At 40.1% G+C, this 17080-nt stretch overlaps 1 protein-coding gene across 1 annotated transcript in view; it reads left to right on the plus strand.

Moving 5' to 3' along the window:
• The window catches only part of pcdh15b (protocadherin-related 15b), a 166029-nt gene that overhangs the window by 12292 nt on the left and 136657 nt on the right, over positions 1 to 17080 (plus strand). The window contains exons 4-5 of the mRNA XM_042336845.1: positions 10417 to 10577; positions 12423 to 12578. Of these exons, the coding sequence (XP_042192779.1) occupies positions 10417 to 10577; positions 12423 to 12578 (317 nt within the window). The remainder of the gene's footprint in view (positions 1 to 10416; positions 10578 to 12422; positions 12579 to 17080) is intronic.

The following is a 17080-nucleotide window of genomic DNA, read 5'->3' on the forward strand; positions in this document are numbered from 1 at the left end:
TTTAAAGCATGCAGACTCAATTCTGAACTTGTTTCACAAACTTTCAGGAGGGTACTTCTATAATTATACTTTTTAAGCCATTTGTCATCTTTTTAACTTATTGCTGCTCCATGAAAGGCAGTTCCAATAGCAGGGAGAAACAAGTTATACACAGTTAATAGCTGTAAGTAACTTTGGATTCAGAGAAGGCTTTCTTTGGTCAGCCGAGTGTCTGACACATGCGGAAACCTATCACCATGCTTAACAGTATCCAAACCAAGCTGAGATTACCCACCTATGCATCAAGGAGAGCTTGTTAAGTAATGCACGTGACCTGATAACTGAAATTAATCTTGAAATGGTTTGAAAAATTAAACCCAGATCAACACTTTAGGATGCATCATGACAAGAGGACATTGGTTTAGAGTCCTAAAATGGCAATTTCAGGACAGATACTAAGATTTTTTTCTTTACACAGAAGTTAATCAATTACTGGAAAGGTCATCAGGAAAGACCCAAGACACTGGACTCATTTAAAAAGCGGCTTGATGCAGCGATGGGGCTATGGTGGGGTGGATGTTCTGGAGAGTGGAGATCAGATGGGGCAAAAGACCTTTTTATACCAAACAAATCTTGGGAGCTTGTAAACAGTTACTATGAATTTGAGAAGACGAATTCTTGCATTTGATATGGTGCCTATGATATTAAAAAAATCACAAAGGACTTCACAGGTGATTGCTATCAAGTGTAGTGACTGTATTTGTGGGGAGGCTGGCATGTGTTAGAACGTCAGTGTGTAAGTTAGAAAATAAAATTAAGTTAGGCAGAAAAAGCTAGGAAAAGTGAAAAAGCAAGAAATTTGTGAAGGAAGTCAATCAATTGAATAACACACAATTAGTTTTTAAGTGATATGAATAATTTTATTCATGCAGTGACTCAATGTCAAGTATTTTACTGTGATGAAGTATTGTATTGAGTGCAGCAGTTGCTCAAATGAACCAGAATGTCTGGGAGGTTCTTCATTTAAAACTTTCTGAAGGTCCCACAGAGAGAGAGGAAAATGGATTGCTGCTATTAAAAGAATAAATATTAATGAGCACAGAAGTTGATTGCATCTCACAGCAGAAGTTATTGAGAGTGATTATATTTGTTACTTATTAAGAATTCACTAATTGGTCATTTTTTTAAAAAATGAGATTAATTGCTTGGATCTGCTGCATTCTCCACGCTCTGTGGACCTTAAACCACCAAGTATGCAGCAATGATATAAATTAATGCTTCATTGTTGATCAAATCATTAATCATTATAATATTTGTCACATTTAATTATGCCTCATTGTTTAAACTATAGATCATGTTACAGTCCTGTGACAAAATGTACTTACAGATTTTGACCACAAAATACAGTCAGTTCACTTTACAGTATATTCTGCGAAACACTTTGAGACGTCTCGAAGACATGATAAGGCGCTATATCAAATGCAAGGATTATTATTATTAGATAGAATTTTTATATTCATCAGAAGTTTGTTTTTCTCAGCAATTAATTGATTGTTAGTATTGTTCCCATCCTCCAATTGTTCCATCTATTCTCCTTCAATGAAGGTAGTTGACATCTCCATAGATGCTGACAGCTCTTAGAGTATCCGACCATTCTTCATTTACAGCCCCTATCAGTATCTGTTGGTAAGCTTTTTAGTTCTGGGACAGCTGAGTCTGATCCTGACTTTATCTGACAGCTACATATAGCAGATGTACACAATATACACAGTGACTCCACTTTACTATAAATCCTGTGAAATGCTTTACGATGTCCTCGCAATGAGAAATATCAAATGTAAGAATGATTATTATTGTATGTACATGTATATTTTATCCATTGATCATTAAGGAGCTAAATGGGGATCAGTAGTAAGAATCTCAGCTGCTTTATCTTGCCCTCTCCATCCCCCCAGTCTAAGACTAGCTTTACTGCCTGTACCTACAGTCCATTTACCAGAGACAGGGAATTGAACCGTGGCCACGCCTAACCTGTGGAACTCAGCAATTTAAAACCACAGCACTCTCGCTATTATGTTCTTTTGGTAGTGGGATTAAATGTGCTTTTGAAGGAGGAGGACCAGTAGGAGTTTGACTGTCGAATGCTGTTACCAATTTGTGGCAGAATGTAGGAATGTGTAGGGCTACAAAAGATCATCATGATCCATCTGGATAAAAGTAATAATCCTTCATTTGATGTAGTACCTTTATCACATCATCGAAACATCTCGAAGTGCTTCACAGGATTTTACTGCAAAGTGTAGTGACTCTATTTGTAGGCAAAATGGCAGCCAATTTGCACACAGCAATGTCTCATAAACCAATGAATGACCAATTTGTACCCTGGGGATTGTTGGCCAGGACACTGGACGGAACTCACTTCTCTTTTTGAAATAGTATAATCTCATCTGAAAGACAACAGCTTTGAGTGTCAAATTAAACTCTGAGCTCAAAATCCTGGCGTGGGTCTTGAACCCAAACCTTCTGACTCAGAGTCGAGAGTGCTATGGATCTAAGTTTGAAAAAAAATATAGCTTGAAATACTTCATTGAACAGAAGCACTTTGTAGCTGTGAAATCTTATTTGAAGTCCCGAATCTCTAAGTCCCACTGTACAGTGGGAGAATAGTATGTTCAATTTATCTTATGGTATCACTGGATGGGGATAAATCTATAATTCTTATAATAAACTTTGCATTTGGTACTGCGCTTTTCAAGGCAAGAGAACGTCTCAAAGATTTCATAGGATATAGTGTAAAGTGTAGTGACTGTATATCTGGCAGCCCCCAGCAATTTCTCATAAACGGCTATGAAGTGAACAACCATTTGTAGTAAGGGGATTGTTGACCAGAACTAAATGTTTTTTCAACTATGGAAAGCAAACCAGTTCTTTCCTGAAACTAGGCAGAATTTATTTTTCTCAGGTTTTCCTTTCGCCTTAAAATTATAATGAAATAATATTTGCTGTTACTTCTAATGACCTGTTTATAAGGAGCTTTTTATGTTGATTTGATACAAAAAATGCACAACCAGATGAGTTGAGTGAAAGTATCAATGTTATTTCCTGCTCTGAATGGTTTTACTGTAGGAGCAATTTTTTCAAAGCGTTTCTAGCAGTGTAAATGGAGTAATAAATACAGACACTACACTTGAGATTTGAGTTACTTCAGAGCTGAGATGAGTAGCTGGAATGAGCTACATAAATGAATCATAGATCTTTTGTTTCAGAGCCCTAAATTGACCAACAGTGCTTGAGAGATATGAAGCATATGAATATACTTGAGAAAGAAAATAGTTAGCAATTAATCATAAACTTTCCTTCTATTCGAAGTTGCAATAGAAAAACAAAAATACCATTTGGCAGCTTAAAAAATGCTCAAAGGTTTAAAAATTATTTTTATATTGAAAATGAAACATTAAATATTAGCGAATATTCCCCGTTTTTACTTATGAGGCTGATTACAACTTATTTAGAAAGTAACATACCTAAATATAATCCGCCTTTTGAATGGTAATAAAAATCTTACGGTTCAAACATACATGAACCATTCATTCTTTCCTTGTTGTAAACACTAGTTAGTCTATGCCATCTGGACTGGATTGTTTCATTACCGTACACTGTATTACTATGAATTATTCATATATTAATGTTTGTTAACTGATGGATGCTGGGTTAGGATAATTTGTTTTTATTTGTGCTCATACTGTAAAAGTAGTGAAGGTATCACTAGGTTTAGTACCCAATTGCTTGATATGAAAATATTCAGTGTTTATTCTCTGCCTGGAACCATAATAAAGGTCTGGGGGCAGGATTTGGATCACAGCTGAGTGTAAGGGAGAATGTATTTGTATTCCAAGCTGCACAGTGAAGGAAAGCAAATGCTTCTGTGGTTTCTAGTCTAAAAATTGTGGAGATTTAGCTTCACAAATGTGTGAATTGTCTGAATCCGGAAGAAAATCAAATTTTCAGTCTCATTAACCGTCCTGCTGATCAATTAATGATTTTTTAAATTTCTGTGTTGAACATTGCTACTTTCGTATTACACATCAAAACAAACTTATATAGCCATATATGGCAGGTGTAGCTTATTATTACAGACCAGATTACTACATTTAAAGTTTGATGCTGAATCCAGTGCCTATTCTTGATTAAGGTTCATAAATGCAAATGATTGGCAAGTGAGCATCAGATTATAGATAAGGGGAACGTTAGATGAAATGATCGTTGAGATTTTATTTGCTCAATATTGATTATGCTGTCCATTAAATTCCATTATATTTTGGCAGTATATAAAACGTGATTTCCCAGTTAGACTTTTTTCACATCTTGAAGGCTGTTCTCCCCTATTCCAAGGCAAAACCCTCATGTTTATATGAGAAATGACCTACTCTGATGAACTTACTAAAATGGCTATTTGAAAACCATCTGAAAAGTGATTTAGCAATATACTTAAATATTAGTGACTTTAGTAAATACATAGTTTAACATTTTAAATTGATGGTAATGCTTTTATATTCGATAAGCTGTTGTACACATTACAAGGAATATTGGTCTACTGTAGCATTTATAGTGGACATTTATTATAATAGCCTGAGTAATGTATAATTTTACAGTTTATATGGAAAAAGGGTATTTGATCAATTGTTCTTTTGTGTGCTAATCACTCTTTACGCAATTAACACATTCTTTGATGTGAAAGATGCCATCTAAGTTGCCATCTGTTGCTGTTAGTATTGTGCACAAATCTGCAACAAGTATTCACATACAAATACCCATAGATTGATCTGAGGTTACACAACAAATGATAACATTTAAAGATCTTGACAAACTGTTGTGAAGATGGGAGGAAATGAGAACTTATTACCACTCGATCAATGACTACATCCAGCTGCTGAATGGTAGGATGCTGCCAATATAAAGTGACCAATAGAATATAATACACTCAAAACAACTACTCCAACTGAGGAACAAAGCTTTAATAGCACCTCATGAAGATCAACAATCTGAAGGCTGGAAATAATGTCTCCCCTCACAATGAAACAGGTGTAAGATCAGGAAATTGTACAATAGTTTCCCATTGCTATTGAAATAATGTTTTGCTCTATATATTATATATAGTAAACCATTGTTGTGCTGATTAATATGAAAGTTACTAGTATTGAAAAATTGAGTGCTTTTGCCACCGAGTATCAGCATCAAGCACTGGTTGGATAAATACACTGTTTTATCCTTCACTCACCACCAAAATATAATATTAATAATCCTTGCATTTGATATAGCGCTTTTCACATCTTCTAGATGTCTCAAAGCACTTCACAGAATAGACTGTAAAGTGAATTGACTGTATACTTGTGGGCGAAACTTGGCAGCCAATTGCACACAGCAGTGTCCCACAAACAGTCGTGGATTGAAGTGACCAATTTGTTATTGTCCATCGGCAGATATGGCTTAACCATACCAAGACCTATCGTTGGGCTCTTGCCTCTTATCTTGGAGGCAAAGGACAACCCCAGGCTTCTCTTTTCCACCACAAAACGTCTCCTCTGTCCACCTTCCCATGCCTTGCCCAACCTCTCCTCAAACTCCAACTGTGAAGAGATGTTGGATTTCCTTGAATCCAAAATCGAGGGGACATGTTCAGCCACCTCTGCCCCGTCCACAGCCACCCCCACATCAGCTCTCCCTCATGACCCACCCCTCACCCATCTCCCCCTATACTCCTTTGACCCTATCTCTCCCTCCTTCACCACAATTTTCGCAAACTCAAACTCACCACCTTCTCCCTCGATCCCATCCCCACCTCTCTCCTCATCTCCCAGCTCCGCCTTCTGGCCCCTCTCCTGTCCGACGTCATCATCATCTCCTTGTCCACCAGTTCAGTTCCCACCCGACTAAAAACAGCCGTCATCTCCCAAATCTTGAAAAAACCTTCCCCGGATCCATCCCTCCTCTCCATCTACCGCCCCATCTCTAACCTCCCATTCCTCGCCAAGGACCTGGAATGAGTCGTCGAGTCCCAGCTCCGCTCCTTTCTTTCTCGCCATTCTCTCTTCGAACCCCTCCAATCCGGCTTCCGTGCTGCCCATAGCACGGAAACAGCCCTGGTCAAAGTCACTAATGACATTCTGAACATCTGTGATCAGGGCTCCCTCTGCCTCCTTGTCCTCTTCGACCTCTCTGCTGCCTTCGACACTGTCGACCACTCCATCCTCATACACTGTCTCTCCTCTTTACTTAATCTTCGCGGACCTGCCCTTGCCTGGTTCAATTCCTATCTCTCTCACCGTTTCCACTTTTTGCCTCTAACGGTTTCTCCTCCAGGCCCCTCACTGTCACATCTGGCATCCCCCAGGGCTCTGTCCTTGGCCCTCTCCTCTTTAATATCTAAAATCTTTCCCCTTGGTGACATCATCTGCAGACATGGGGTCAACTTCCACATGTAAGTGGATGACACCCAACTCTATCTTTCTGCCTCCACACTCAACTCCAGGACCACTGCTGTCCTGACAGACTGCCTGTCAGACATCAAGTCCTGGATGAGGGCAAATTTCTTACAGTTAAATGTGAATAAGACTGAGGCCCTCCTGATTGGCTAGGGCCAGAGCCTCTGCATCTCAGGCTCTGGCAGCATCAACCTCCATGGCTGCACACTTCAATTCACTAAGTCAGTCAGGAACCTAGGTGTCTTGTTCGACCCTCAACTGTCTTTTCTTCCCCACATCTAAGCCATGAACCCCTCTGCCTTCCCTCACCTCCGTAACATTTGTCCGACTCCTCCACTACCTCCTTGTTCATACCTTCATCACCTCCAGGCTTGACTGTTGCAAACACCCTGCTTGTCAGCCTTCCCAACTCCTCCTCCACAGGCTGCAGATAATCCAGAACTCTGCAGCCCGTGTCCTCTCGCGCACCAAACTCCATGACCCCATCTCCCCCATTCTCGCCTGACTCCATTGGCTCCCTGTCCTTCAGAGGATCCCGTTCAAGATCCTGATCCTCTCCTTCAAAGTCCTCCATGGCCTCGCCCCACCATACCTCTGCGACCTCCTAACCCCCTACCAACCTGCCCGTTCCCTCCGCACAGCTGGCTCTGGCCTGCTCCACGTCCCCTGACCCACCCGCCCCACCATTGGCGGGAGAGCCTTCAGCCACTCTGCCCTCAATCTCTGGAATTCCATCCCCAATCACTCTGCTTCGCCCCCTCCTTAGCCTCCTTCAAGTCCCTATCTCAAGACCCTCCTCTTCAACCATACCATCGGCCACCCCCCTTCCCCTCCCATTCCTTCTCCCCCTGACCCCAGCTTGGGTCTGAAATGCTGTGCAGTGTCCAGCGCCTTGGGACATCCTCCCGACGTGAAAGGCGCTATACAAATGTAATCTGGTTGTGGTTTGTATTGGATCACTGCACCTGCATCAATGGTCTATTTATCACCTACTGTGGACAACTTTAATGCACAATTGTACAACTGAAAGTTGAGAAGCAATTAGCAGCAGACTCTATCTGAATGCCAAGTATTCAGATAGCCAAGCCAAGCAGCACGACAACTGATCCAGGCAATTAAATGTAGGAAAAATCTAACGATGCCTGTTTTTGGTCCGAAACGAGCTGAAGATGTTGCTGTTAAATCTTAACCGTCAAAGCAAAACACTTAATCAGACCCGATCAAGAGGTCAATCTTCTGTCAATTGTAATAGCTGATTTTCTTCATGCCAATAAAGCAAATGTAGGTTTAATTGCATTATACTCAACACTTTTCAATGATTCAATAATCATTGAAAGCTGTTGAGTATAATGCAATTAACTGCTAAGTTAAATGTATCAGCCCAAGTTTTGCTCTGGGAAGATAACACAGCAGAGATTGGTATTCCACAGCATAGGTGTGTATTCTCACACAATTTTTATCTTCTAGCAACAGCAAGCAGTTACAATATGTGATGTCTACTTGATGGTGTTCTGCCTGTTTGTTTAGTCCAGGTTTGCCAGCCATTCCCAATAGAAAGGATGACATAAAATACTGTTCTAGCGTGCAGTTGGATTCCTGCCCAATGAAGAGCAGGACATAACCATAAGAGAGAGGACTGGAGGTTTAACAGAATGACAATAGGAGGATTTACTTGCTTTTGCTCTACTAACATTGCAAAAGTGAGAAGTTAGGAAATAGGTCAATAATTATGATGATTTACAAACTCAATGATTGCCTTTGCATAGTGGTTCAGTGGTGGTTGTCATTGTAAATTAATTATACATATAGCTGATCTGAAAAGCACTAAGAATATACAGAGTAATATTTTACAGTGCAAAAACCAAGACTGTATGTTAATTGTCCAAAAACTCATTGTATGTTTCATGTCAACTTTGGCATGAGTTTAATATTGTGTTTATGCATTTTTCTTTAGAGTGCAGCTCAGTGAAATTTACAGGCCAATCTGAAAACTCTGACATCTAAACATGTTCTTATAAATAAATCAGACATAAGTTCACTTCTTTTCAATTGATGATTCTTCAGAGGACCCTGGATGGAGATTAAGAGTGAGAACCTTGATTTTTCACTAAACCATTTAAGGTCAATTGCAATGTCCTCACTATTACCATGGCTGAGATCTGCTAATTCAGCACAGACAGGATATGAACTCAAGACATTCAATTTCTGTTAACTCAGCATTTTTTTCTTGAAGACCAGTCTTAACAAAAAATAAGTCACAATATATATATTTATATACACATCTATTGGGTGTAATAATTATTTTGTCTATGCCCAAGTTACTACTGTAGATACAAATATTAAAAAAGTAAGTGCTGACAATAAGGTTGACATAGTCAGAACAGGAGTAGAGTTAATTCATGGTAAAAAAGGCAGATAGGGAGAAGGAAGTAAAAAAAAATCAAGTTAAGAAAAAATTGGAAGGCTGTTAGAATAGGGACAAATGATATAAGAGGAGGAATCATGAGCAGGCAGAAAATATGTAGAAATATCAATAAGGTGATAACATGTTACAGTATTAATTAAACAAAGCAAGAGTAACAATAAAAANGAGATAGAAAACGAGAGTTGTAATGTTTAAACTAATTGATTTTCATGACATGAAAATAATGGGAAGGTTAGCAGGATCGCATGATTACATCCAAGCAATAGAATATTTAGAAAAAGATTTGAATTAATATATCTCATCCTTTATTGGTTTATCGTATTGATCCATTTGGTCTGGGCAAGTGCTGTATATGTTTTTGTAGTTCAATGTAAATGAAGCACATACTGTATATGTGAGATGGTGCAAGTTTCCACGTGTTTTAAAAAAACATCATTTGGTAAGACTGTTGCTAACTTTTTTGGAGAGGGGTGTGGGGGGTACTTATTTAACACGTGTCTTCTGTTCAATTGGACATTAAAGTTCCCATGGTACTATTCAAAAAGATAAGGGAGTTTCTTCTAGTTTCCTGGCCAAGAGTCTGCCAGATACAATTCACTTCATGGTTGTTTGTTGCATTTTAACAATTGATTATCTCAGTAAGACTTTCAATTTTAGGCAGTTTTGCTCTGGGAACTTGTTTAGGTTGGGGAATTAGTTTGAATCAATTCCTGCCTCATTTTACACCCACAAGAGAGAAGGATTTCAATCCCATCAATCTGGGTTGGATTACATTTCAATTACCACATTAATTTTATTTTTAATACCTATTTTACTCATGTTATCATTGCAATACATTTCAAATGAAGCTTGTATATAATGATGCAATATATATGGAACTGTAAATATAATATTCAAGGTGCAAAATGTGTGTTGAAGGTTTTCAGTGGTTAAATTTAAATCAGGTTTTATCTTGTGTCCTGGAGCTAACCGAATTAGTGCCTGAGGGTAAGAAGGAATAACCTGGGATCTGGCATATTGATAATGTGCAAAGCTGTGTTAGCCTCAATACAATGACCTGTAGAAGTGTTAGTTGGAATCTAATCTTTTCAAACAGAGAAAGACTAACTTCACTTAAAAATATCAGAATCTTGAAGCAAATTACACACAGGTGCACATGTACAAACAAACAAATATTCCCGCATTGGTGAATAATATTCACTGCAACTGAATGTGGAGGAACAAAATCAGCATTAAATGTGAAATGCATGGATGGAAGAGATCACTAAAATGTGATTACTTAAATATCTTGTTTTCTTTTGAAAAGTAATAACATATTACTGTGTTTGTGGGACATTGTGTGCAATTTGGCTGCCATGTTCACACACAAAATACACACAGCCACATTACTTTACAGTATTATCCTGTGAAGATCCTTGAGACGTCTCAACAATGTGATAAGATGCTATTTCAAACGCAAAGATTATCGTATTGTATTAACTCGGCTTCAATTTATTTTATTTTCCTAATGGTTTTCATTGCTGTAAACAGGAACACTTTTGGTGGACAATATGCAGATTAAGGGGACAGCAGGTGGCCCAAGTCCTACCATCGCCTTATTGTTGCGAGATAACCATGACTTCTGGGTGATTCTGGATGCTGTCAATCAAAGGCTGTATTTGAACAGCACAGGCCGTGTTCTGGACAGAGATGTAAGTTATATTTACAGTTTCAAATGTTTCAATATTAAAATGTCACAAATTTTTATAACATTTTCACATTATCTTCTATAAATTCCTTGCATTGCCACCCACAGAGATTTCCATTTCTAGGTGGGGCTCATGGAACTCTGTCTCATTTGAATACTCTTAAACATGGTGATGAGTGTCAGATATGTGTCAGATACCCAGCTGACCATAAAAATATACTCAGAGTGCCTCCACACAAAATTAATGTATTCTTTTATAATCTGTGGAGGAATCGCTGGTCATTTTGACTTTTTAATTTTAAACCTTTGCTTTACAGTTTTGTTCTCATGGTCTTAAGTCATGTATATGTGGCTGGCATCCTGTTAAAGATCTGAGGAATGTCTCTCCCTCAATATGCTTTGAAATAATAAAAGCAAGTTCAGCTCAACATGTTTCTCCCTATAACCTAGAGCTCTAAAATTTTGAATTACTCTTGTTATTGTTTCCTATGCCCAATCCAAATGACGTTTAAAGATAGGGTACCCAAAACTTCACACAATATTTCATTTAGACACACAAAATACACAGTCAACCCACTTTACAATCCATTCTATGAAGCGCTTTGAGAAGTCTCAATGACATGATATGGCACTGTATCAAATGCAAGGAATATTATTATTCACAGTAAAGTACCTTCAGATAGCAATTTTGCCAAAAGGAAATTGGTAACAATGTTTCAAAATAAAAACTGATGCAGGGCTATTTTTTAAAAAAAAAGACATATTGGTTTTTCGGTTGTAATTCTAAATCTCTGACCCTACACTGCAGGTGTCAAAAAATCACTAACCTTCCATTATTGTATGCACAATTAAGGCTGAAACACAGCTTTGACATTTTGAAGCCTTGCTGAATGAAGCATGACATTTCCTAGAGACTCAATCCATATCCCCACTAGCTTCAGCTTTGTTTCCCTCGTCGAAATTAACTGGCAGGAAAGCATCAGCGTTAAATGTAAAAATTAACCATGGCTCTGAAATTGAAAGAAGTAGTAAACAATTGACAACAATCATAGAATGATAATAATAATCCTTGCATTTGATATAGCGCTTTTCACGTCTTCTAGACGTCTCAAAGCGCTTCACAGAATATGCTGTAAAGTGAATGGACCGTATATTTGTGGGCGAAACGCGGCAGCCAATTGCGCACAGCAGTGTACCACAAACAGTCGGGGATTAAAAATTACCAATTTATTATTGTTTTGTTTTGGAGAGATTATTATTAGGCGTGTGGAGTAAGGAAACTTGCCCAAGGTTTTACCCTGCCTGGAATTGAACCCAGGCGTCTCGCTTGCAAGGCGAGTGCTCAACCACTGAGCTACAGGACTCCATATCATAGAATTATACAGCACAGAAGGTGGCCATTTGGCCTATCATGTCTTTGCCAGCTCTTTGAAAAGAGTTATCCAAATCAATCCCATTCCCCCGCTCTTTCCCCATATCCCTGCAAATGTTTCCTTTTCAAGTACCTATCTTATTCCCTTTTGAAATTTTTTTATTGATTTACTCTTGGTTTTCTCTTAGGTGTTGAATTTCTCATAATGAATGTAAATAGAGGACAATCAAAGATTTGAAGTTTAGACAAAATTATACTAAAGTTTAATCTAGATCATATTGGGTCAAAATAGCCATATTTTTCATTAAGGTGATAGGAATAAGTTGTCTTTAATCTTCAGAACTGCTTACTTATTTTGCATATTTCTTTTTGATGATTAAAAGATTCTTACCGTCTTTTTTTAATGAGACTTGTTTCACAGGAAAGAATCCAAAATATTTTCAGTTAAAGTCTCTCTTTTTGTTTCATTGTCAACAGCCTCCATCAAATATCCAGTCCATTGTGGTACAGCTGCAATGCACTAATCTGCAAGTCGGAAGCATCATCAACCATGAAATACGAATTATAGTCAGAGACCGAAATGATAACTCTCCACAGTTTCAACATCCACAATACTATGTGGCAATAAATGAGGTTGGTGTGCTCAGTGAAATACTTTAGTAATTTTTCAGTGGTTTATAAATTATACATTTCCACGTTTCCCTGTATTTGTGGAGGTTTGAGTACCTCACTGCACAACGATTAGGTTGTTTACTATGCATCCTGCACCATTTGCTAAAGTGGCTCACTGGGTATTTCTGATTAATGAAGCAGCTTGTGAAAAAATATTCTGTGTTGCACGTCTGGAACTACACATCTGTCCAGCTACTGCTCCATCTCTAACCTCCCAATCCTCTCCAAGGTCCCAGCTCCACTCCTTTCTTTGTCGCCATTCCCTCTATGAACTCCTCCAATCCAACTTCCGTGCTGCCCATAGCATGGAAACAGCCCTGGTCAAAGTCAGTAATGACATTCTGAACATTTGTGATCAGGGCTCCCTCTGCCTCCTTGTCATCCTCAACCTCTCTGCCTCTTTGGCACTGTCGACCACTCCATCCTCATACACTTCCTCTGCTCTTTACTTAATCTTCGCGGACCTGCCCTTGCCTGGTTCAATTCCTATCTCTCTCACCGTTTCCACTTTTTGCCTCTAACGGTTTCTCCTCCAGGCCCCTCACTGTCACATCTGGCATCCCCCAGGGCTCTGTCTTTGGTCCTCTCCTCCTTAATATCTAAAATCTATCCCCTTGGTGACATCATCCGCAGACATGGGGTCAACTTCCATATGTAAGCAGATGACACCCAACTCTATCTTTCTGCCTCCACACTCAACTCCAGGACCACTGCTGTCCTGGCAGATTGCCTGTTGGACAACAATTCACCAAGCCAGTCAGGAACCTAGGTGTCTTGTTTGACCCTCAACTGTCTTTTCTTCCCCACATCCAAGCCATGGTCTGCTCTGCCTTCCCTCACCTCCGTAAATTTGCCCAACTCCACCACTACTTCACCCCTCAGGCCGCCTAAACTCTTGTTCATACCTTCATCACCTCCAGGCTCGACTATGCAAACATCCTGCTTGTCGGCCTTCCCAACTCCTCCCCTCCACAGGCTGCAGATAATCCAGAACTCTGCAGCCCGTGTCCTCTCCCGCACCAAACTCCGAGACCCCATCTCCCCTATTCTCACCCAACTCCATTGGCTCCCTATCCTTCGGAGGATCCAGTTCAAGATCCTGGTCCTCACATACAAAGCCCTCCATGGTCTCACCCCATTCTACCTCTGCGACCTCCTAACCCCCTGGCAACCCGCCGCTCCCTCCACTCAGCCGGCTCAGGCCTGCTCCATGTCCCCCGACCCACCCGCCCCATCATTGGCGGGAGAGCCTTCAGCCACTCTGCCCCCAACCTCTGGAATTGCATTCCCCAATCACTCCGCCTCGCCCCCTCCTTAGCCTCCTTCAAGTCCCGCCTCAAGATCCTCCTCTTCGACCATGCCATCGGTCACCCCCCTTCCCCTCCCCTCCTTTCTCCCCCCTGACCCCAGCTCGGGTCTGAAATGCGGTACATTGTCCAGGCCTTGGGACGTCCTTTCGACGTGAAATTCGCTATACAAATGTAATCTTGTTGTTGAAACCAATGACAATATTGTAATTGAAATCCTTGAAATATCACAAATGCTTCTGTATTTTGCAAAATATTCTGATTCTGTCATAACTGGTATAGTGTTACTATAATGCTGCCTGCTGCGTGTACCCAGCGACTTCTGTTTTTATTTAATATAATGTTGATGTTTGAAGCAAACTATCTCATGAGGCAAAGTTATGCTGCCACTGGTGTAAACTAATGCTGTGCCCACAAAATATACAGTCATTTCACTTTACAGTATATTCTGTGAGGTGCTTTGAGATGTCTTGAAGATGTGATAAGGCGCTATATCAAATCCAAGGATTAGTATTATATGTTTAGGATACAAATATTCAGTATGTTGAGTTTGCTTCAGTGGTTTGGCAAGTTTAAATTTGCAAATGATTCAATTCAATTGTGTTGGGCACCTAATAAGCGATGCAAATGTTAATTATTTAAGTTATTCATTTCCTATTTAAGTGTCATTCATTGTTAAGTTTGGAAATCACATAGGGATACTTTCCCCTTTAAATGATTTTTTGTCTTCACTCATGTGACTTCCCCTAAAATAATAATTAAAGCATGAAATTAAATACCACTGTTTGAGCCAACTAATTTCTCTGCCAGCAGTTGGTTGATCTGCTTCCTCTCAGACCGTTCACAGTTGAAAAGTAAAAGAAACTGGTGAAATCTGGGCAAATTGTGGCCTGTCAGGCAGTAACATACCAAAAATAGAGGACCAAGAAGACAATGTTAGCGAGCAACTTAGGGAGATTAACATTAGTAAAGAGATGAATTGTCGAATCTTAAAACCGATAAATCCCCTGGACCGGATGGCCTGCATCCGAGAGTTTTAAAGGAGGTGGCTACTGAGATAGTGGATGGCATGTCTATAATCTTCCAAAAGTCTGTGGGTACTGGAAAAGTTCCCATTGATTGGAAGATTGCAAACGTATCTCCACTATTTAAGAAGGGTGGGAGAAAAAATAGGGAAAACTATAGACCAGTTAGTTTGACGTCAGTTGTAGGGAAAATTCTTGAGTCCTTAATAAAAGACATAGTTATGGGATACCTGGAAGACCATAAAAAGATTAGGCAGAGTCAACATGGCTTTACAAAAGGGAAGTCATGCTTGACTAACCTTTTAGAATTTTTTGAGGATGTATCCAGCAGGTTGGATAAGGGGGAACCAGTAGATGTGGTATATTTGGATTTTAGGAAGGCATTTGACAAGGTGCCACACAAAAGGCTGTTACTCAAGATCAAGGCCCACGGGATTAATGGGAAAATATTAACATGGATAGAAGAGTGGCTATCGGGTAGAAAGCAAAGAGTAGTGATAAACGGATCATTCTCGAATTGGCAGGATGTAACTAGTGGAGTGCCACAAGGATCAGTGCTTGGGCCTCAGCTATTTACCATTTACATCAATGATCTGGACGAGGACATTGAATGTAATGTGTCTAAATTCGCGGATGATACTAAACTAGGTAGCAGAGTGAGATCTCAGGATGATGCAAAAAGATTGCAACAAGATATAGATAGGCTCGGGGAGTGGGCAAGTAGGTGGCAGATGGAATTCAATGCTAGCAAGTGTGAAATTATTCACCTAGGTAGCAAGAATAAAAGAACAGATTATTTTCTGGAAGGGGAGAAGTTAGATAGTGTTAGTATTCAAAGAGATTTGGGTGTCCTTATACACCAGTCCCAAAAAGTTAGTTTGCAGGTGTGGAAAGTGTGGGAATGTTGTTCACCTTTGGGCAATGTTGTTCATCTTTGCAGCAAGCAACTAAGAAGGCGAACGGCATGTTAGAGTTCATTTCGAAAGGTTTAGAATATAAGAGTAGGGAAGTCTTGCTGCAACTGTATAGGGCTTTGGTGAGACCACACCTAGAGTATTGTGTGCAGTTTTGGTCTCCTTATTTAAAAAAGGACATACTTGCCCTAAAGGGGGTGCAGCGTAGATTCACTCAGTTAGTTCCTGGGATGAGGGGACTGACCTATGAGGATAGGCTGAATAAACTAGGGCTATATTCTCTAGGGTACAGAAGAATTAGGGGGGATCTTATTGAAACTTGTAAGATTCTTAAAGGGCTGGATAAAGTAGACACAGAAGGACTGTTTCCCCTGGTAGGAGAATTCATAACCAGGGGTCACAGTCTTAAAATTAAGGGTCAGCCTCTTAGAACAGAGTTGAGGAAACATTTCTTCACTCAGAGGGTAGTGAACTTATGGAATTCACTACCCCAGAAGGCTGTAGATGCTCAGTCCTTGAACATTTTCAAGGCTGAGACTGATAGATTCTTGAAAAATAGAGGTATTAGGGGATATGGGGATAGGGCAGATAATCAGAAGATCAGCCATGATCTTATTGAATGGCGGAGCAGGCACGAAGGGCCGAATGGCCTACGCCTGCTCCTAATTCTTATGTTCTTATGTTCTTAAATTATACATCTTAAGATTTGCACAGACAGTCAGAAGCTAATGGATAGAATTGGTATACTTTTAGAAATTCTTTGCATGTGATTAATTTGAAGAAAAAAATACCATACGTTCAAATCAACAACAACAACAAAATTACATTTAGAGAGCGCCTTTCACATCGTGAGGACGTCCCAAGACGCTGGACAGTCAGGGGTCAGGAGGGGTGAGGTAGGGGTGAGGGAAGGCAGAGAGGTGGGAGGGCAACTAAGAGGGTCTCGAGACCGGCCTTGAAGGAGGCAAGGGAGGAAGTGAGACGAAGATGAGGGAGTGATGGAGTCTGACAATGTAGCGAGGGGGCGGTAGGCAGTGCCAGTCATGGCGCGGATGTGGGGGAGAAAGGACAGTTCAGGGTCAAACAAGACACCCAGGTTCCTGACTGGCGTAGTGAGGTGAGTGTGCAGCCATGGAGGCTGATGCAGCCAGTGCCCAAGGTGCGGAGGCGCTGGCGCGAGCCAATCAGCAGGGCCTCGGTCTTACTGACGTTGAGTT

Source organism: Callorhinchus milii, unplaced genomic scaffold, assembly GCF_018977255.1.
Source record: "Callorhinchus milii isolate IMCB2004 unplaced genomic scaffold, IMCB_Cmil_1.0 Scaffold7, whole genome shotgun sequence".
NCBI classification, from domain to species: Eukaryota; Metazoa; Chordata; class Chondrichthyes; order Chimaeriformes; family Callorhinchidae; genus Callorhinchus; species Callorhinchus milii.